The sequence below is a fragment of the Panicum virgatum genome, chromosome 8N (genome assembly GCF_016808335.1).
Source record: "Panicum virgatum strain AP13 chromosome 8N, P.virgatum_v5, whole genome shotgun sequence".
In the NCBI taxonomy this organism is placed as follows: domain Eukaryota; kingdom Viridiplantae; phylum Streptophyta; class Magnoliopsida; order Poales; family Poaceae; genus Panicum; species Panicum virgatum.
Genome location: NC_053152.1, coordinates 11,597,682 through 11,619,885, shown reverse-complemented (window position 1 = coordinate 11,619,885; position 22,204 = coordinate 11,597,682). Strand labels below are relative to the sequence as shown.

General features: G+C 46.9%; 1 protein-coding gene across 2 annotated transcripts; it reads left to right on the top strand.

Annotated features, from left to right (window-relative positions):
• Positions 1-9,660: 9,660 nt before the first annotated feature.
• On the top strand, positions 9,661-21,729 carry LOC120686675 (probable Histone-lysine N-methyltransferase ATXR5). 2 transcript variants are annotated; one of them, XM_039968889.1, is made up of 4 exons: positions 9,661-9,714; positions 20,599-20,822; positions 20,903-21,003; positions 21,274-21,729. In XM_039968889.1, the coding sequence occupies exons 2-4, from the start codon at positions 20,700-20,702 to the stop codon at positions 21,488-21,490; spliced, it is 441 nt and encodes a 146-aa protein (XP_039824823.1). In that variant the 5' UTR covers positions 9,661-9,714; positions 20,599-20,699; the 3' UTR covers positions 21,491-21,729. The 2 variants fall into 2 exon arrangements, with proteins under 2 accessions (XP_039824823.1, XP_039824822.1); XM_039968888.1 differs by lacking the exon at positions 9,661-9,714 and adding an exon at positions 18,232-18,661.
• The last annotated feature ends 475 nt before the right edge of the window (positions 21,730-22,204 follow it).

Here is a 22,204-nt window from a genome sequence, read left to right as displayed (position 1 = left end):
AATATGACATGGGGGAAATTTTATTTTATTCAAAATTTTCTAAACACAAACTAAGGTGCTGGAGAAGGGAAACAAAATGGAAGAAACAAAACAGCACCTACACCTAATCTATTTATTCTATCCTCCCTATCTAGATCTAGTCCCTTGGATCGGGGGCTCCGTAGAGCTCCTCGTTCATCCAGATCGATCCGGTCGATCTCAGACTCCGCCACCCGCTCATCCATATTGTTGAGCTGGAGTTTAAGAGCAGCAAGCTGCTCACGGAGTGCGGCGATGTCACTCTTCTCCTCCTCCTCCTCGTCGCTGTCTGTGTAGGCGTAGATCTCCTGAGGACCCCGGATCGGTGGTGGCGATCTGAACCGTCGCACTGATCCTGGGTTGGAGTCAATCGACTCCCTCTCCTCTCGATCCAACGACGGGCGCAACTCCTTCCCGCGGCCGAACTTCCGTCCAACCACACGAATGCGTGGCGGACTCGGGCTGGCCGGAGAGTACTCCGGGGACTTGGGCATCACCGCCTGGAGGGCAGCGATTTGCATCACATGGCCGCCGGAAGATGACGGAACGAGATGCTTCCCGATGACCTTCCGCGGGGAAAGAACCCCGATGGTTGGCCGTCCAGGAGTGCGCGCACCAATCCTCCCATTGCCCCTTGATGCAGGGCTTCTGGAGGGTGACAACGCGCGAGCTGGAGATGACCGGCGCGAGGGGGTGGCCGGGCGGCCTCCCCTAGGCCGGCCGGCCTGGGCATTGGCCCGCTAGCCTGGCGGCGACATGAGGGTGTCGGCCATAGGGATTGGCTCGATGATCCGAAGGCTGTAGTCTAAACTTTGGCTCTGGATCGATTTGGATGGAGCAGAAGGGGTGGAGCTATCAGTGGCTATGGATTGCGGAGTTTTGGGTGAGGATTGTGATGCCATGGACGTGATCTAGGCTCAAGAATTGGTGGCCGAGGTTTGGGACTGCAGGGAAGGAGTGGAATGGCAAGGAGGAAGAAGTCTCCCGGCTTAAATCAACTCGAATCGGTGCAGCTCCTCCAGATGTGGAATATTCACTTGGTTAGGAGCGTTGCCGTGCAACGGCTCTCCGGAACGAGACCGGGGGAGGCTGGGCCGCTTAGTTAGGGCCGGGCGGCCCAGGCAGGGCCGGGCGGCCCAGGCAGGGCCAGGCGGCCCCACACTCTAAAGTGTGGGCCTCGGTCTTCTAGCAGATTCTCTCTCATCAAGCGTAGGACTCAATTCTTGGGGTAGTTTTCCCAGGGGTAGAAAGGGAAGAAAAGAATAGAATAGAAAAGGGTTCTGTCCTATGATAAGGCCGGTTTTGGGTCTGGCGAGGACCATAGACGAGATTTTTCATATATCGGAAAGCTTGAAGACGTCTACTTCCTCGAGTTCCGGCATTTTTTGTTCTAGGAACACTTTTAGTCTTTGGCTATTAACCTTGAAAGTGTTCCCGTCATCATCTTGGAGGGTAACCGCGCCGTGATCGGCGGCGTTGGGCACTAAGTAAGGGCCTTCCCACTTACTTCTGAGCTTACCATGACCAAACAATCGAATGCGGGAGTTAAAGAGGAGTACCTTATCCCCCACCTTAAACTGCTTGATCTTGATTCGCTTATCGTGCCAACGTTTCGTACGCTCCTTGTATAACTTGGAGCTATGGTACACTTTCTCCCTCCACTCATCCAATTCAGCTAATTGGATTTGTCTCTTAATTCCAGCTGATTGGAGGTCCATATTCCACCTCTTGATTGCCCAATGGGACTTGAATTCTAGCTCCACTTGAAGATGGCAGGTCTTGTCGTAAACCAGTTGGTAGGGGGTCATCCCTATCGGATTCTTATAAGCTGTCCGATATGCCCAAAGTGCCTCGAGTAATTTGCTCTTCCATCCCTTCCCCATGGCATTTATGGTCTTTTGCAGAATGTTCTTGATTTGCTTGTTAGACGTTTCTGCCTGACCACTGGTTTGAGGATGGTTTGGAGTTGCAACCAGGTGGTCTACTCCAAGTTCGTTGAGGAACTTCTTGAAGGTTTTATTGATGAAGTGCGAGCCTCCATCGCTAATCACGACTCGTGGAACTCCAAAGCGTGGGAATATTATTTCCTGGAACATTCTTTTGGAGCTCCTTGAGTCGGCCAACACAAGAAAGTGCTTCTACCCATTTGGACACGTAGTCCACAGCCACCAAGATGTACTCGCACTGCTCTGACATAGGGAAGGGACCCATGAAGTCAACTCCCCAACGTCGAAAATTTCCACTTGAAGGTTGCTCTTCGAGGGCATACCATCTCGGGAATTGATATTCCCATGCTTTTGACATCTTGGGCAACACCGGACAAATTCTTTGGCATCTCCATACATGTTTGGCCAGAAGAAACCACTATGCCAAACATTTGCATGGGTACAGAATGCTCCGTAGTGTCCTCCATAAGGCGAGGAGTGACAACGCTCAATAATTCTCCGGGTCTCACAAAGCGGGACACAGCGACGAAGTAGACCATCAGCATAGACCTTAAACAGATAGGGGTCGTTCCAAAGGTGGAATCTGCTGAGGTGAATCAGCCTCTTCTTATCTTCTCCTAAAGGTATGATCTCGAAAGGAAGGCTCCAATCGGGGGGTTGTATGATGGGTGCGGTAACGAGTGCCTTCTTGAGGGTATAAAAGGCTAGGAGGCAATCGTCATCAAAGTTAAAAGGGGCATCCTTGGCAAGGAGACTTGTCAAGGGTCAGGCTATACGGGAGAAATCCTTACTCAATCTCCTGTAAAAGCCAGCGCGGCCCAGAAAACTTCGCACCCCTTTGACATTTGTCGGGGGCGGCAATTGCTCGATTACCTCTATCTTCACCTAATCCACTTCTATTCCTCTTTCGGACACTCTATGTCCGAGGACAATCCCTTCTCTAACCATGAAATGGCACTTTTCCCAATTAAGGACCAAGTGTGTGTCTTGACATCTCTTGAGAACTTTATTCAAATTCTCAAAGCATTCGTCAAAACTCTTTCCATAGACTGAGAAATCATCCATGAAAACTTCCATGATGTTCTTGATTAAGTCAGAGAAGATCGACATCATACACTGCTGAAAGGAAGCGGGTGCGTTGCAAAGACCAAAGGACATCCACCAATTGGCGAACATGCCGTACGGGCAGGTGAAGGTAGTCTTATTCTGGTCATCAGGGCGGATAGGGATCTGATGATAACCAGAATATCCATCGAGGTAACAGAAGTAGGAATGCTTGGCCAACCGTTCAAGCATTTCGTCAATGAAGGGTAGTGGGAAGTGATCTTTCCGGGTATCTTTGTTTAGCATCCGGTAGTCTATGCACATTCGCCAACTAGAAACGGTCCTCTGAGGTATGAGCTCATTTCTCTCATTTTGGACCACTGTCTTGCCTCCCTTCTTTGGGACTACTTGAACTAGGCTAACCCATTCACTATCTTGCATGGGGTATATGATACCTGCGTGCAGTAACTTTAGAACCTCCTTCTTGACTACCTCCCTCATCGCATCGTTATGCCGTCGCTTGTGCTCTCTCGACGGCTTATGGTCCGGTTCCATAGGGATGCGATGGGTACACAGATTAGGGCTAATCCCCTTCAAGTCCTGCAGAGAGTACCCGATGACAGATCGGTACTTCTCCAGTACTGCAACGAGCCACCGAGTCTCACTCTCTGTCAGCTTGTCGCTGACGATGACTGGCGTGGCTCTGTTGTTGTGAAGAAAGGCGTACTTCAATCTAGGAGGTAGCAGCTTTAGCTCTGGGAGAGTAGGTTGCGGTGGCTCCTCCCCGTCCAGCTTACTCTGGTAATCCGGTTCTAGCTCCTCGGTGAAATGAGTGGCAACATCATCGAGGGAGGGTTGAATTAGCCCTTCCTGGATAATGCACACGGCCTCTTCAAGTGAGTCTTGCTCCGGCCTAGCTTCCGCAATGGTGTTGCAGGAACGCACTAAGTTGACCGGGATAATTTCTCTGCCAACCTTAACCTCGAGCATGGCTCGATCTCTGTTGGGGTTGACGAGAGGCTCTATTGGCCTTCTGACTAAGAGGAACTCTACACCTTCAGAGATATCAAAGATGTGGAAGTCTAGGTAGACCTTGTTGGTTTCCATCATGAAGGGAACAACTCGGAGAATACCTTGACACTCCATGTTCTGGCTGTCGATCCATTTCAGGTGCTTACAAGACAGGGTCAAGGGCTACTCGGGTGAGATGTGATCTGCCAGAGCTCTAGACATTACGTTCACCCCGACCCTTGGGTCGTAAAAGGCCTCTTGTGGCCGGCAGGCATCCCCAATAGTGCAGAAGATAAGTCTGGGATTACAGTAGCTCTGGATGATGCTACCGCAAGATTCCGTTTCTTCTGTCCATTCCCGGCTCATAATTGCAGAAAGACCCTCAATCTGCGAGGTGGCTTCGGGAATGAACGCATCAGATCGTGAGAAAATGCACTTATGTTCCTTTGGCATGTTTGAAACATGGCCGAGTTCAATGTACTCTTCCTCTGAGAAGAGGTCAGGTATGAACATAGGCAATTCTTCAAAGAGTGGCTCATGATCTGAGGACTTGGGTGATTCGGTGATTTCCTCGATGTGTGGTGGAGGTGGAGAGGAAACAACGGAAAGGATGTGGAGTGGCTGCCTTTCAGTGGGCGGAACTTCTAGCTCGGGAGGATCGTCAAAGACATCGGTGTATGGGGTAGAGTTAAGGACCTTCTCTAGGATGGTCCTAACTTCAGCCGCTGTCTTATACATGACCGATCCCTCGGAGGCGAGGTTTAAGAAATGCTCACTTTCCGGGTTGATTCCGTGGATGAAGTGTTCCATCAACATCTCCTCAGCAATCTTGTGAGCGGGACCTGAGGTCGCGAGATGCGTAAATCACGCCCACGCTGCCCCAAGTGACTCATTGTCACCTTGCTCAAAAGTGAGCAGCTGAATGCGATGCGGGTTCACTTTGGGGACAGGGAAAAAGAACAGACAAAACTCGTCCTTCAGCTGAATCCAATCTCCTCCAACTCTCACTGCAGTCCGGTAGTACCAAGTTTTCGCTCTTTCCGTCAGAGAGAACAGAAATAGCTTCCACCGCAAGGTGTTCTGGTTCATCCCGGGTATGATAAGGAGAGAATAATTCTCCTTGAATTCTAGCAAGTGAGTGTAGGGGCATTCATCTCTTCTACCAGAGAAGGTTGATGCACGAACCATGGCTACGAGACTGGGACGGATCTCGTAAGCATCAGATAAAATGGGATGGCAGGATGGAGGCGGTTCCATATACTCGTGGTATGGAACTGCCAGACAACTAGGAGAAAACTCCATGTGGAAAGTTGGGTGGATGGATGGGTAAGTGTACAGCTGAAAAGCTCTAGTACTAGTGTTGCTACCGTTCCCCGACAACGACGCCAGAAAGCTTGTTGGCACTCCTTAGCCTAATGAATTACTCCGCAAGCACACAGATACCGATTGTAGCTTTCACCAGGTGAGTAAGCCTGGGATATCGAATCCAAGGAGCGGTAAGCGTCGACTAGTGGTCTGGAGCGATTCAGCCGGACCCTTTGAGGAGCAGAGGTGCAAGGGTAGAGGGCTTATCTCCAGATAGAATCCTAATTACTAAGATAACTTGAAAAGCTACTAACTTGATCTGTTTCGGCGGCCTAAGCGAAGGGCTCAGAAAGGGATGAGAAGGGGCCCAACATACTTTTGGCAATCCTACTACTATGAAAGCACCCGAACGTGGTGAACTCCTAGGGACGGACAAGGCTGTCACCACTTGCCGCCTACCATTGCGGTACCGTGGGGTGGAACAAAACCCAAGGTAACTACCAAGCCTAAGCACCATGCCTAAACTATCGAGTCACTGACTTCCGCCTCGCGCTAAGGCAAGAAGAAACCTCAAATGGACAGAACTTGCTGTCCACGTAGACAAGGGATCCCACAGATCAAAAAGAGAAACTAAGCAAGTAACTTAAGTAAAAAGTAAACTAGCGAGGAACTGAAGATAAGTGAGGAAAACTTACTTGATTATAAGATTCCCCCGAGGTGGGTACAAGATGGGGTAAGGTCGAGAGAACTCAACTCCGCCCCTTTAGCCCGGCTTCCGCCAAAGCTCTCACCTCACACTCTCCCTATTCTACTAAGGATGAAACTGAAATTGTGAGGCACTCAAGCTCCCAAGGTCTGTTACAAGTGAGGTGAGTGGGTCCTATTTATAGCTGCCAAGGTCGGTGAAACAATTAACCGCTGCAAGCCTAAGCTACCTCTTCCTTGGCTTCAACTCAATGTGAAAGGGCATCGTCAGAGGCTGACAAGGGGGGTCGGGCAGCCTCCCGTATGCCGGCCGGCTTGGGGGGTGGCGCCACCTGTCCACCGACTTCGCGTGGACGGCTCTGATCACTCCAGGAGGTCGGTGCTTCTGGCGGTTTGCTCAACCGTCATTTTCTTGGGCCGGGTGGCCTGCCTCTGGCAGCCTCTTGGTCCTCCGTTGCACCATCATGCTCCTCTCTAACCATGGATCAATCTTGGATAGGGTGTATGTTGAATACTTGACCAGGGCCCAGGTTGGCTTCTCTTTTGGATATGGGTCCAAGCTGTATATTTCTGGATTTAGCCCATTGAAATGGTTTGGATTCTTCCTCTACGTGACTTTGGTAACGTCTCATGCCAAGGTTCCACCGAAAGTATGCCGGTCGGCCGGATTCGGGCCTTCTGGTCCAAACAGTGTCTGTTTTGGGGTCAAATTTGGATATGTTGTTCCTGAAGTCAAATAAATACCAAAACATGTGGAACTCATTAGTAATAATGGTTATGGCATGGTTAGGGCCTATATTTCATAAAATCAGGCGCCAGCGTGGGCAGCGGTGGCTAAGGTTGCGTGAAGTTTTGAGCTGGCAGTGGCTTGAGGAGGATTGGCGGCGGCGCTCCACTCGGGAGAGCTTCCGTGGCCACGGTCTTGTAATGCCGGGTGGCCGGTTCCGCTGTCCTCATGGCCGGATCTGCCACCCCCATGTGCGGATCTGCGGCCATGGGGGCGGCCGACCTACGCTCCCCTTCACCTCCTCCTCGTTGGTGACGAAGGTGTTGTGGTGCCACCATGGTGATGGGGCCTGGGTGGTTTGTCTACACTCGGTGGTGCCACAAGTTGTGTCAGGCCATCTTCAAGCACAGACTTTGCGGAGGTCACAGGGAGTGTGGGTGACGGTGGCGCGTGACTCTGAGGGCGGTGTGTTCGGCGTGGCGTGCTGCTTCGGTAGATAGCCACGGCAGCGGAGGCGGCAGGAGCAGCGGTCCTCATCGTGGGGCTGCGTCTGGTCTGCGGCCGACAGTGACACATAACTCTAAGGGTGGCATGAGTGGCTGCTCATTGTGGCCGTGGGCGGTGCGAGGCGGAATGGCGGCGGTGAGCAGCAGTGTGATTGAGGGTGGTGCGGCGTGAGGAGGTGCGAGGTAGCCGTGGCACGTGGTGGCACGGTTGCGCCGTCGGTCCCGGGAAGACTTCCATGGTTTGCTGGGCTGTGGACGTCCACCTAGGGACGGGATTCTCCGGCTTTTGGATGGATTAACCCAAATCGGTGAACTTGAATAGCAGGGAAGTGTTTCAGCATCGTCGTCACGGCGCTTCTACAGGTTCATGCCGGTCGAGCTGGTTCGATGCGAGCTCGAGAGACTTTGCTGCTAGTGGTGATGACGACGGCACCCGAGGGTGTCATTCTCACTGTTGGGCATGTCGTCTTAGAGTCCATTCCTTCTGCATGGGTTTCTCCAGGTGAAAACTCTATCCACTTGTTGGACAAGCGACGGCAATGCAATTGACGTCATTACCTTCTCGGAGGCGTCGTTTGTGGAGACCTTTCTCAGGTAGATGGTGGAAGACTTGCTGGTGGCATGGCACGGCGTCTCGGTGCAGGTGGCGAGCTCAAAGGGGGTTGCCGAGCTCATGCGGCGGTGACCAAAATTATGCTGGCAGCCGGGGGTTGTCCCATGGATGATGGATCTGGTTGCGTGTAGCGGACTGCGGCAGCTGGCGTTGCTTGGCAACTATCAGTGTGGCGTGGGACTACGTCAAGAGGCGGCGCTTGCAAAACCATCATCGTGGGACGACTTGGCTTGCAGCGGACTGCAGAGGATTGTTCAGCTTTGCTCGGCGACTCCGGTGTGGTACATCATTGTAAGACGGCGCAAGAGACAACTTGGCTTGCTTGTATGGCGGCGGTGGTTGTTGTTTTGGTGGCACAACGCGATGCGGTCGTCGACGGGCATGTTTCAGCTGTTTGATAGGGATCTTGGAACATGGGGTAACATTGTTCATCATCCTGACGGCGACTTAAGCAATGGATCTGCGACATGGAGTACTGTGGCGGTATCTTCAGCATGGCAATGAGAGCGAGGAGGAGGTCCAACGGCGGGTGTAGTGAGGCCCTCGGTGTGTTGTGTCATCGCGGTGGCGATGGCGACCGAGACAGCCTGCGAGAGGTCCGGATTCGGTGGTTTCACTCTATCAGATGGTGTATGTTGGGGGCAGCAGCATTGCGGCGACAGGTCCTGCATGGCGGTGGCCTCCTCGGTGTGGTGGCATATATTTTCTCGACACCTTATCGACGCAGAATCGCGTTTCGACGGCATCTTACTGGGCAGGACAAGGTTGGTAGCCGCGGCAACTTGGCTTACTCGGCCCCCACGGCCCTTCAGTTTTCAGTTTTTACCCGTGTTGATGCTCTAATCCAACTGGGTGAGAGTTGAGGTGTCAAGTCCCCCGTTTTGATGCCCCCAATTCAGCCGAGAGAGTTTAGTCTTAGAATTCCCCGTGTTGATGTCCCAACCTTACCAGGTTAGTTTTTTTTGTCGTTTTTTATTTTTCATACCTATAGTCTTCCAGGACTGTACTCTTGTATTTTCTCTGCTATAACAATAGAAACTGGCACTATCTTGTGTGGTTCATTGCAAAAAAATAAAATGGCAATAAAAACATAACATACATAACCGAATTCGTAAGATGTGTCATAGAAAAGACAAAACAATATTTGAAAACTTGGACACAAAGAAGATGTGTTATGAAAGAAACACGAGATACGAAAACAAAATAGGCAAGACAAAAAAAACCTGTGTGCGCGGCGGCTGCATGCGGTGCCAAGTAGCAACGGTCACCTCACCTCCTACATGACGTAGGGGCCTAACTCACAACTGCACCTCCGGCGGCCGCCATCCCCTTCCTCTCCTGACCGAGACCTCCATCCCCTTGCCCCCACATCCCCTCAGGCATGGGCAGCCACGCGCCGTCGTCCTCGACCTCGCGGGAGGTAGACCGCAAGCGCATTGCACCGATGCGGCTCCGAGAGCTCCAGATGCCTCGGCGCTACTGCTCTAGGGCCGATGTCATTCGCTGCTCGGGTCCCGTAAAAAAGCTGCCCCCGACGCCGCGCCGATACTCCACCATGGCCGACGTCATGCGCAGCTCGCGCCCCGTCGACGCGCCGATACTCCACCATGGCCGACGTCATGCGCCGCTCGCGCCCCCCGTCGCCCGCGCGCGCGAGACAATCTACGACGCCGCCGTCAGCCAAAACCTGCGGCTCCGGCGACCGCGACGACGAGCTGCTCCTCTGCGACTGCTGCAACCGCGGCCGCCACACCTTCTGCCTCCGCCCGATCGCCACCAAGGTCCCCGTCGGCCCATGGTTCTGCCCGGACTGCGCCCCGCCCCTCAAGCGCTTAAAAAGTGAGCTTCTCACTAGCAATTAAACTGACTAGAACAAAAGGCGCGCTTTGCGCGCCCGATCAGGAATTCATTGACCATCTAAATAGAAAGAATCAAGGCAAAATGAAAATATGCAGCTAATGAAAAGACAAATCCATTACAAAACCTGTAGCAGCAAAATTTTTATTCCACAAAGTTTATCCGGCATGTTTGTACCCATGTAGAATTACAATATAATTACAATATCCGGAACATGTCTTGTATAGAGCAAAACACACATGGTATATAGATAGGTAGGCAAACAAAAAAAAGAAAAGGTGAACACGCATCACATATAATATAATATTTTAACTCAACTCTATGGGATGCCGTAAATTCAAGATCTGACAACAATGTCTCATCAATAGATAGCTTTAACGCCCGTCAGATTCTTCATTCAAAAGCTCGCTACAGTAATATTACAAAACTAATCATCACAGTCTAGAAACCAAGTAGAAAAAATTCTACCTTTTCATTCAACTTACCGAAAGCCTTAGGTGATTTGATAACGCCAGCAACAGACAGGCTAACAACCTGATACCTTCCGAAGCAAGATACCCAATTGCCACAGTCTATTAGATTTGCAGTTTCTAAACCGTAACAGCTCAGGGACACAAAGCAACATAAACCACGAAAGAACTTATAAAATAAATTATCATGAACGTCTGCATTCTTTGATGCAAAGCTTATAGGAAAATTTTATCATGACTTCAGGAATATAAGAAGATATGATTTTGTAGCTCCTAAAATATTAAATTATGGTTTACATGTGATTAATGGTACTCTATAAAAGTGAGGGAAGTACAACGGGTGATGAGGGATGAACACAAGCACAGGTAGTAAAATGATGTAGGTCAAATATAACTAAACATAGGAGCCTTGTAAACACAATCTGAACTAAAAGTGGTATAATGACCACACTCCTGCAAGTCTGAAGAGGAGAAGAAAAATGAAGATGCATGATCTCTTTAGGAGCCAACCCAAAGTAGTTCATTATTTAAAGTTCACTGAGAAATGGATACATGTGTAGCTTCTTTTCACTATCCACTGCTACATTATCGATTTCGTGATCCAAGGCAACTTGCAGTGAATCATGCAAACCAAATGACCATTGAAATTAAGATATTCAAAAGAGAAGTAAACAAAAAACCACTGCATAAGAGTATGACCTGCACGTATTCTTGTAGTCAAATGAATCGACCTGCAGGTTGGACCTTATAAAATGATATATTTGCATTTTCAGACAGTGTAGTTAAAACTATTTTTCCAATGCACTCATCTATGCAAATCAAACTTCTAACATACATAAAATAATCTAATTGGCAAACACGAATAATTATAAATGTACTTAGGGCACCCACAATGTTACTCCAAACTGGTCCATGAGCCTCCTAAAGTGGTCTATATATACTGTGAGCTAGTTTTAAAAGCAGTCTATAATACTGTCAGAGGTAAAGTAGTACATAGTGCTATTGCCCACCCACAAACCTAAAATATTATTTCTTTCTCTCTCTTCTCTGCTCACCAACCCGATTTGTGTGTATCTTGCATGGACTGCGGGTCCCATGTATAAAGACTACTACATGACTCAACATTGCTGGTGTTCTTTTAGCTTATAGTCTGCTGGTATGAGGGCCCACTTTAAAGACTGGTTGGGTCATAAACATTGTCCTTGCTCTTAGTGATACTAAGTCCCTCTTTGGGAGGGCTTCACCTCCAGCGGCACAGTGCGCTACAATAGCAGCACAGTGCGCTACAGTGATGGAGCCAGAGCACCCCGGAGCCATCCCAAACATAGCCTAACTGTATCTACTCCTACGATTGTTATCCGAATAATATAATGGATATGAGATATAGGAATTATGCTCCAGTTAAACATGGAAATATTTTTTTATGTTGCTGCCATGATTACGGCAATATATGCAGGGAAAAATAAAATCAAGCAAAGATCAATGGTAAAATGAAGGGAGAAAAACTACATCAATTAATTTATTTGTATGAAGATTGACCAATAGGAGAGTTTGCTTGTGGTTGTCTGTGGTGAAATCATCACTCTTGCCTGTGCCCTTTCGGATGATGCAGCTAGACGGAAGACCTGTACTTGTGGCGGCCTACCTGGTGCGGGAGGAGAATATCTTAACTCTTAAACTCCAAAGCCTGAGCACGTCCAAATCAATGGCTGGCGGCGGGAGTTGGGGGTGATTGAAGCTCTAAAGACTACGTGGAGCTCCAGAGGGACACCCCTATTTCCATGGCCAGCAGCGGATCTAGAGGGAAGCGATGGGCGGATATGAGTTGTTACAGAGAGGGGTGAATTAAATTAAAGGGCTGAGTGAGGACAAAGGAATACGACACCACGGAGTCGCTCCATCCCACCGGAGGCACGCCGTCAAAGAGGTAGGCCGCGAGCAGTGATGGGGCTGCAGCAAGCAGCGGCGGGGGTGGGAGAAGATAGATAAAAGAAGAGTTGTTGCATTATCCAATGTCTGGTGACACTTCAGGAGCGGACATCGGGTGCGCACTATAGGAGGCAGGGAGCAGATAGAGGGAGGAGGCGTCGGGGAATTGTAACAAAAATGGCCGGAGACCATTGTTTTGTGATTTTGATGATTGAGTAACAACGTAATTAATGGGACTAATGAGTGTATCAAGTGAACGTTAATAGATCCCAGGAATAAAGCAAAAAGACCAAGCAAAACAAAACACGAAGAAAAAACTCAAAGAAACGTTGAATTAGACGAGTTCAGCAGGAAACAGTGGCACCGGATGCACCGGTGACACTGCACTGGTCTAACCGATTGGCATCGGATACACCGGTGCTATACCATCGGTGTAATGGGCCAAGCAATGCCCAGCCAAAGCGGAGAAGTTCGAGTAGCACCGGTTACACCAGTGGTACTATCTTGAGGCATCGGTGCATGCACATTGTCATGCATCGAAGAGCACGTCAAGTGGCCAAGACGAAGTTCTTCAGCACCGGCTGAATTGGTGGTGCACCGGTGCAATGCCATGACAGTTGCAAAGAAGAATAGCTACACCAGATGCACCAGTGACAAGGCACCGGTCTAACCGGTGACATACACGTTAGCTGTCAGACACCCAACGGCTACCCCATGGCGCAGAGTGACCGGATGCACCGGTGCTATACCTTCGGATACACCGGTGTGTGCGCAGAAAGTTGGGTAACGGCTCTAAACGGCTAGTTCGATTTGGAGGCCTATATATATGCCATCCCCCGGCCATTTGAAGATTGCTGGAGTTCAAGAAAGTCACAAATACACCCAAGAACATCTCCAAGCCAGCCAAGAGCTTAGTGTTCATATCCTTAGCCCTTAGCACAATTTGAGAGTGTTGTGTAAAGGTTAGCTCTTAGTGAGTGAGATTGCAAAGCCTTGTGCCTTTGTGCTGTGGTTCTTGAGTGAACCAAAAGAAGATTTCGGTGTGCCGGCACCTTGGAGCTTTGAAGGCTCGTCGGCACATCATCGACTCTCCGACTTGGTGTGGAGCGGCGGCGACAACTTTGTGCGGGGGACGTGGAGACCCCCATCCTTTGTGGAGAAGCTCCTTAGTGGAACCCGGGGCCATGGTGACCGTGATTGTGTTCACGGAAGAGACTTGGTGGCCGAGTAGCAATACTCTTAGTGAGTGCTACAACAACGTGGATGTAGGTGTGCCTTTGTGACTAACCGAACCACAGGATAAACACCCGCATCAAGAGTTTGCTTTCTCCTATCCCTCTCTTTAATCTTCCGCATTTCTTACTAGCAATTTGTATGCCTTTACTTTCATAGAGTAGTTTCTTGATAGGAAAGGCTATAGGTTGCTAAACTCTGTTGGGATAGGGGTTTTCACTAGAACAACCATAGTTACACATCTAGATAGCATATTTTAGTTTAAATTTGTGCGATTTAGATGGAGCCATATGTCTAAGTTTTTAGTTTGCCTAATTCACCCCCTCCCCCTCTTAGGCTAGAGCGCGGTCCGATCACTTTCAGTTGGTATCAGAGCCGGGACTCACACCTCTCACAAAGAAAGCCAATTCCATTGGCAATTTGTGTTTACCGGCTCACTTGATCGGTTAGGCTTCACCGACTAGTGTGTTAGCTCTTTGGAGAAGGGATGGATTCTCTAGAACCTCCTCCACGTTTCGATGGTACGGGCTTCCAACGATGGAAGATCTTAATACAATCTCACCTCTAAGCAAAGGGTCTAAATGTTTGGAGGGTAACTAGTGAAGGAATGAAGGGCAATAGTCAACAAGAGAAGCAATATGATGCTATAGCCAAATGCGCTATTTTAAACTCTCTTGGTGACAATGTGTTCAACCATGTGTTTGCTTGTAAAAATGCTATGGAATTATGGAAAACAATTGGTGAGAATCGTGAAGGCACTAAAGATGTTGCAAATAAAAAATATCATATTCTCATTGATAAACTTAATAGCTTCAAGCAACTTGATCATGAAAATGCCGAAACTATGTACTCACGGTTGAATATTCTTGTGAATGAGATTAATTCTTTAGATGTGAAGAAAATTGATGATTTGGAGCTCATTCGCAAGACCCTTCATTCACTTCGAAGGCCGGAGTATGATTTGGTGATCACAATTCTTTGTGAGAAAGAGATCAACACATTGACACCAAATCAACTCCTAAACAAGATGATCGCCCATGAGCTATGCTATGACATCAAGCCAAGAGCGCCACCTTCTTCACCAACACATAGCGCACTTGCATGCAAACAAGTCAAGAAGTTGAAGAAGATGGCCATCAAAGGTAGCTCAAGTGAAGAGGAAGGAGAGGATGCATGCCAAAACTCCTCAAATGATGAAAAAGAGCGAATGGACCCCTACCTCTACATGCAAGTCAAAAAATGAACAAATGTTTGCAAGAAATCAACTCAATGCGGTATATGGTCTTCCTCAAAAATGGGCCTCATCACCAACAAATGAAGGTTGAGAGGAGATTCAAGAAGAAGAAAAAAAAGAAGGAGAAGAAACCTCAACATGAATCATTTGCCATTTTTGGTGAATAGGTTAGTGGTGGTGAAGAATCAAGTATAAACTCAAGTGATGAATCAAGCAAGAAATTCACCACCCGCACTAACATGGGATCATCATCCAACACTTGTCTCATGGCCAAAGGTATGGATAGAGATATAAGTGATGATGACTCTGACTCTCCTTCATATGAAGAACTTCTTGAACTAGTTCATGAGCACCAAAAAGTAATTAAGAAGCAAATAAATGAAATTGAAAATCTTAGTGCCCTCAATTATCTTAATGCTATCTTTGCTACAAATTATGAAAACTTGTTATGCAAATTCAAATTGCTTAGCGAAGAGCATGAAGAGCTCAAGTTGAAAATTGAGAGCATTAATGATAAAAATGGTGCTTCAACTTCTTGTTTTGATTTAATTAATGAATCTAACCCTTGCAATGAGAAATGCTATGAGAATGTTGTTGTAGAATCATGTGATGATCTTATTGCTAAGGAGAATGATGAACTCAAGCAAGAAGTACAGAGACTCATGAAGGACTTGGCTAGGTTGAAGAGCAAAGGCATAGAGAGCAATGTCCAACCTTCTCAAGATAACCGTGAAGACATGGTGAAGAAGCTTGAGAAGGGGTCCACCGTGACTTGCTCAAAGTGACATCATAGAGGCCACAAGTCCAACAAGTGTTCTTAATCAAAGAAGAAGCTTTCGGATGAGAAGAACAAGAAGAAACTCACAATCATGAGTTCTCTCATCTACACCAAGCTCAACCGGAGGAACAAGAGCAATAGTACCACCTATATGATCAAGAAGAAAACCAATGACAAGGTGGTTGCTCACAAGATTGGGAAACAAGAAAGGAGTTGGAATCACTCCATTTGGGTGCCCAAGGATGTCATCACCAATATGAAGGGGCCTCAAATGGTTCCAAAGGAGACTTGAAGCCCAAAAAACGGCTTCGGGGGATTTGGAGGCTTGGCTAACTAGAAGATGAAGGATTTAAGCTAAAGAAGCCAAGCTCGCATCTTGGACATTCGTTGCCCAAGTCCCCCATAAGATAATGGTAGCTAGATTTCAATTCAAAGCATCATGTAGCTCCATTGCCCTTGCTAGGTTGTATGTATTGCATCACCTAGTGTTATATATGGTGGGTTGCTTGTGTCATGATTCTAACTCATGAGCAACCTACATGGTTTGATAAGTGTGTAGAAAGCTACACAAGATTACCATTCATGATACATGGACTTCATGAGGTATGTGTTTCATTTGTGTACCATGAACACAAGTTATAGGGTAAACTTCCCATTGTTGTCATAAACACGGTGCATACATTTGGTTGGTGATTCAAACACTAAATGCACACATTTATGGAGAGTTCATCCTATGATTTGTGATTTTGAGACTAACATGTTTTCAAACTCATCTTTTGTAGTCTCATTGTGAGCCATGATCTATTGAACAAAATTTTCTATATCCAAGTTCATAGACTATGTGCTCGTGCTTGTGCTCACCTTGGTGTACCAAGTGTTTTTGATCTCCAGGACTTTCAATTGGTATTTAATTTCAATTGACACAAGTCACTTTAAAATTGGTACATGCAAGGTAACAAAACCCCCGGAGGTATGCATGGTCTATAACCCTTTCAATTGGTATTCTTGTCAATTTGTTGTTATTTTAGGGCTACCTCCATGCTAGTTTCGTGATTTTGTGATCCATCTTAGTAATCATTCAATTGGTATCTTCATTAATATCATATAAATTAGATCATAATTCATGGAACTAACTCCCTAGGCTACTAACTTTTCCCTTTGAGCTATTTTGGTTTGCCAATCCAAAAGGGGAGAAATTTGGATCAAAACCAGGAGTAAATGAGTATCACCCAAATGGGGAGCAACTTTGATTCAAAGGGGGAAAAAGAAGAGAAAATAGGGAGAAATAAAGGGGGATGATGGATTTAGGGGGAGGTCAAGTCATCATTGGATGATGGTAAGTATCCAAACAAGTGTAAGTGGTTTAAATTAGATTTCAATTGGTATCATTTTTAAATTCTTGAAAATTTATACTTGCTTTGATTGTGTGCTCATCAATCACCTAAAAGGGGGAGATTGTAAGGAAAATGGCCCCATTAGGCCATTGTTTTGTGATTTTGGTGATTGAGTAACAACGCAATCAATGGGACTAATGAGTGTGTCAAGTGAACATTAATAGTCCCAGGGATGAAGCAAAAAGGTCAAAAAAAAAACAAAACACGAAGAAAGAACTCAAAGAAACGTTGAATTGGACGAGTTCAGCAGGAAACGGTGGCACCGGATGCACTGGTGACACTGCACCGGTCTAACCGGTTGGCATCGGATACACCGGTGCTATACCACCGGTGTAATGGGCCAAGCAATGCCCAGCCAAAGGGGAGAAGTTCGAGTAGTACCAGTTACACCAGTGGTACTATCTTGAGGCGTCGGTGCATGCACGTTGTGAACTTGTGGCATAAAGGAAGCCATAGTTTTTTGCTCATATAAGTGGCGAACCGGGAATAACACTTCTAAAAAACAATTTTTAATGCAGGTAAAACACCATTTGTAGGGGAGAGTGTGTTACCTGCTCTTTCATTTCTCAGTTACAAATATCTATTTGTAGGAGAGGGTATTTAACCCATCCCTAGAAATCCATTTCTAGGACGCGACACCACCTCTAGGAATCGATTTGTTAGGAGCGGATCCCAGCTAACCAGCAACCACCATAAGCCCCTCTAATATAGAGTTACAATTCTTTCACGAACCGCTTACCTAAAACCTCTTATGTACTCTCTTCCCCAGCACAATACATAGTGACTTATCACCCTACGAGGTATGCTGTACTTTTGTATTAACTTTGAAATCGATTTATAAGAGCCGGTGACATCATCACTCACCCCATAAATCCATTTCTAGGGACGGGAAATGCCATCATCCACTCCTGAGAATATTTTTTATATTTGATTCTAAAAATTTATTTAAATCTTTAAATATAGCGAGACAAATCAAAAAGTGAAACTTCTAGACTATAGTATGGAACTATAGAAATGCTATTTTCAGGAGTGTGTGATGCTATTACCCTCCCTTTAAAGTGTATTTTCAAAGATGGATCACATGCTAAAGTAACATCCACTACTACAAAAATGATTTGTAGGAACGCCTCAATTTTTTTCTAGGGGCAGATCAAAGTTTGAACCGTTGCAACAAATGTCGTTGAGTTACTATAGAAAATGACCCGCCCCTAAAGATATTTATTTTTAGGTGCGGATCACCCTCTCACCCGTCCCTACAAATGAACACATTTTTAGGGGCCGGCGAAGGGGTGATTAGCCCCTAAAAATATCATTTCTAGGGGCAGGTGACGCCACTCTAGGGGCGGGTGGTGATGTCACCCGCCCCAAGAAAAATAAAAAACCAGTGGCAGCAGAATCCAAAACTAGTGGCGCGTGGGTGTCCATCTTATTTATGGGTGGTAGGCCTTCTCTCTCCCTTATCTCACACACACAGCGGCCTTCTCTCTCCTTTATCCGTTCTCCGACACTCTTCTCCCCAGGACGCGAGGCGTATCCCTGGCAATTGGCCGGGCCAGTTCACAGCGTCGGCAGTCCGAGGCCCTGACGGCGCATGGCGGGGCCGGGCCACGACGAGGCTCCCCTATGGCGGCGGTGGGAGGCGAAGCCGGGCCACGTCGGCAGCGACGCGAGGCCAGTGCCGCGGCGGCATGGGGCCGGCCCGATGCCGCGCTGGAGACGGCGGCAGGTGGCGGTGGAGGGGGCGGCGGATACGGAGGGGCCGTGGCCCTAGGCGCCTACGACCACGGCAACTGTGGCCGCCCCACCTTCTGCCTCCGCCCGATCGCCACCAAGGTCCCCGTCGGCCCATGGTTCTGCCCGGACTGCGCCCCGCCCCTCAAGCACTTAAAAAGTGAGCTTCTCACCAGCAATTAAACTGATATCTGATGTGTGGGTACGTTCTGAACTTGTGCCATAAAGTAAGCCATAGTTTTTTGCTCACATCAGTGGCGAACCGGGAATAACACTTCTAACAAACAATTTTTAGTGCGGGTAAAACAGTATTTGTAGGGGAGAGTGTGTTACCTGCTCTTTCATTTCTCAGTTACAAATATCTATTTGTAGGAGAGGGTATCATACCCGTCCCTGGAAATCCATTTCTAGGACACGACACCCCCTCTAGAAATCGATTTGTTAGGAGCGGATCCCAGCTAACAAGCAACCACCATAAGCCCCTCTAATATAGATTTACAATTCTTTTACGAACTGCGCTTACCTAAAACCTCGTGTGTACTCTCTTCCCCACCACAATACATAGTTACTTATCACTCTACGTGGTATGCTGTACTTTTGTATTAACTTTGAAATCGATTTATAAGAGCCGGTGACATCATCACTAACCCTAGAAATCCATTTCTAGGGACGGGAAACGCCATCATCCGCTCCTGAATATATTTTTTATTTTATTCTGAAAATTTATTTAAATCTTTAAATATAGCGAGACAAATCAAAAAGTGAAACTTCTAGACTATAGTATGGAACTATAGAAATGCTATTTTCAAGGGCGGGTGATGCTATTACCCTCCCTTTAAAATTCATTTTCAAAGATGGATCAGATGCTAAAGTAACATCTACTACTACAAAAATGATTTGTAGGAATGCCTCGATTTTTTTTCTAGGGGCGGATCAAAGTTTGAACCATTGCAACAAATGTCGCTGAGTTACTATAGCGGATCACCCCCTGACCCGTCCCTACAAATGAACGTATTTTTAGGGGCGGGTGAAGGGGTGATAAACCCCTAAAAATATCATTTCTAGGGTCAGGTGATGCCACCCTCCATTTTCAGGGGCGGGTGGTGATGTCACCCGCCCCTAGAAAAATCAAAAACCAGTGGCGGCAGAATCCAAAACTAGTGGCGCGTGGGTGTCCATTTTATTTATGGTTGGCAGGCCTTCTCTCTCCCTTGTCTCACACACAGCGGCCTTCTCTCTCCTTTATCCCTTCTCCTACACTCTTCTCCTCAGGACGTGAGGCGTATCCCTGGCGATTGGCTGGGCCAGTGCACGGCGTCGGCGGTGCGAGTCCCTGACGGCACATGGTGGGGCCGGGCCACGGCGAGGCTCCCCAGTGGCGACGGCGGGAGGCGAAGCCGGCGCATGTCGGCGGCGGTGCGAGACCAGTGCCGCGGCGGCATGGGGCCGTTCTGATACGGCGCTGGAGATGGCGGCAGGTGGCGGTGGAGGGGGCGGCGGCGTGACGCGGAGCGACAGCAGCCGCCCTCGGCTCCGACGCGACCCGGCGCGGCGCGGCTCGGCAAGCGGCGCGAGCAAATCATGATGTTCACTCTATGCACCATTTATGGATTGGTTGATTTCCCCTTTATCATCTTGATTGTATTCATCACAACCCGAAAAATAATAGTTCCCGCCTTTGGCCTTTCTATAAGGAGCCCATAGTTTTAACACATCATCTTCTACTTATGAGGGGTTCGATAACTGCAAGTTATTTATTCAATGTCCCTTATAAGAGCTATCTGTAGCGAAAATTCAAGTTTGTACGTCCTTCATGTCTTTTGGTTTTGTATGTTTGATTATTCTGCACTACTCATTGAATGTGTGTAACTCACTTTGTAGATTCTTCTGGTAATTATTAGTTTGCGAGTTAAGTGTATATGTCATATACCTCACATATATATTGTAAAATGTAAAACTTGATCAACAATATAGACTTCCATCTCACATAATATTATATTGATACCAAGATTTTAGTAAAATTAAACTGAACTCTGGTTCAAAAATAGATGCATTTACGATGGTACTAACTCAAGGAATTTACTTCATCCTTTTCAGATGTTAGAAGGAGAAGGAAACGTTCACTCGTTATGCACAAGAAGTGGAGGAGGATACTGCCATTTGTCCCAACTGAAGATAGAGCTACTAGACTCAAATAAATGGCTTCTCTGGCCACTGCTTGGGCATCTTCAAATGCAGAGTTCAGTAATGAATTGACATACATCACTCACATGTCTCCTAGATCTTCCAATCAGGCGAGATTTGAGGAAGGTGGTATCCAGGTTAGCACATCTTTTTACCCGAAATAGTATATATTATAACAATTTAGAGTTTTGATCTAATTTTGCATTCAACTTTCAAGGTTCTTCACAAAGAGGATAAAGAAACCATGGAGCTGTGTAGAACCATGCAACAAAGAGGCCAATGCCCTCCACTTCTTGTGGTTTTTGATTCCCATCAAGGGTACTTTCTCGAACTCATGGCACTTATTTACTTTCTGGAAATCAAACTTGTCCGGACACAACTCAGAGTTCATGGTTTTGTGCCTAAAAGTTGCTATTTGTGCGCATGCTGCAGGAATTTGTGTGTGTGCTACTTCCCTGGAAATTCCACTGTCGCATGCATGCATGCACAAAAAATTGTTGAGCAAAACAATGGACTCTATGGAGTAAAAACACATTTTTATCTAGATTTGACTGCATGAAAATAACACTTATACATAGCTATTTGCAGTTTCACTGTGCAGGCTGATGCAAATATTAAGGATATGACCTTGATAGCTGAATTTGCTGGAGATGTTGATTATTTGGAGAAAAGAGAAAATGACGATTGTGACTCTCTTATGACACTCCTTTGGACAGCTGATCCTTCCCAAAGGCTGGTCATTTGCCCGGACAAACGTGGAAACAATTCTCGCTTTATGAGCGACATCAATAACCACACACCATAAGTAGTGGACTTTTTGTTGGTATCCTAGTGTTCTCACCTTAAATAAAGGATGTGGTACTGTATTGTTTCTAAAGTTCGAAACCCTTAAATTGATGAAGGGATGGAAAGAAGAAGCAAAATGTCAAATTTGTGGGTTACAACATTGATGGGGAGAGCCATATATTGTTGGTGGCCTGCCGTGATATAGCTTGTGGAGAAAAGCTATATTGTGACTACAATGGAAAAGAAACTTTCTCAACATTTCCTCCAGCTAACCATAAAAGTTGGTGGCCTGCCGTGATATCCCACTCTTCATTTCCTCTAGCTAACCACAAAAGTTATGACCCATCCAACACTAATGAGGTTGGGCAAAATAGGGCTCAGTGTTATAACGATTCAGTGTTTTGATCTTATTTTGCATTCAACTTTCAAGGTTCTTCACAAAGAGGATCAACAAACCATGGAGCTATGTAGAACCATGCAATAAAGAGGCCAATGCCCTCCACTTCTTGTGGTTTTTGATTCCCGTGAAGGGTACTTTCTCAAACTCATTGTTAGAAATATTGGCCGTTTTTGGTATATTTTAATTCCAAATATTGTTATCAATTTCATGACATAAATTAGTGATTTTGCAAAGACAAAATATATGCTTGTGTTAATGCTAATCTCACTAATAAACATGAACAAAATAATAAACCAGATATAATTCAGTATGTACCCCAAGATGGAACCAGTG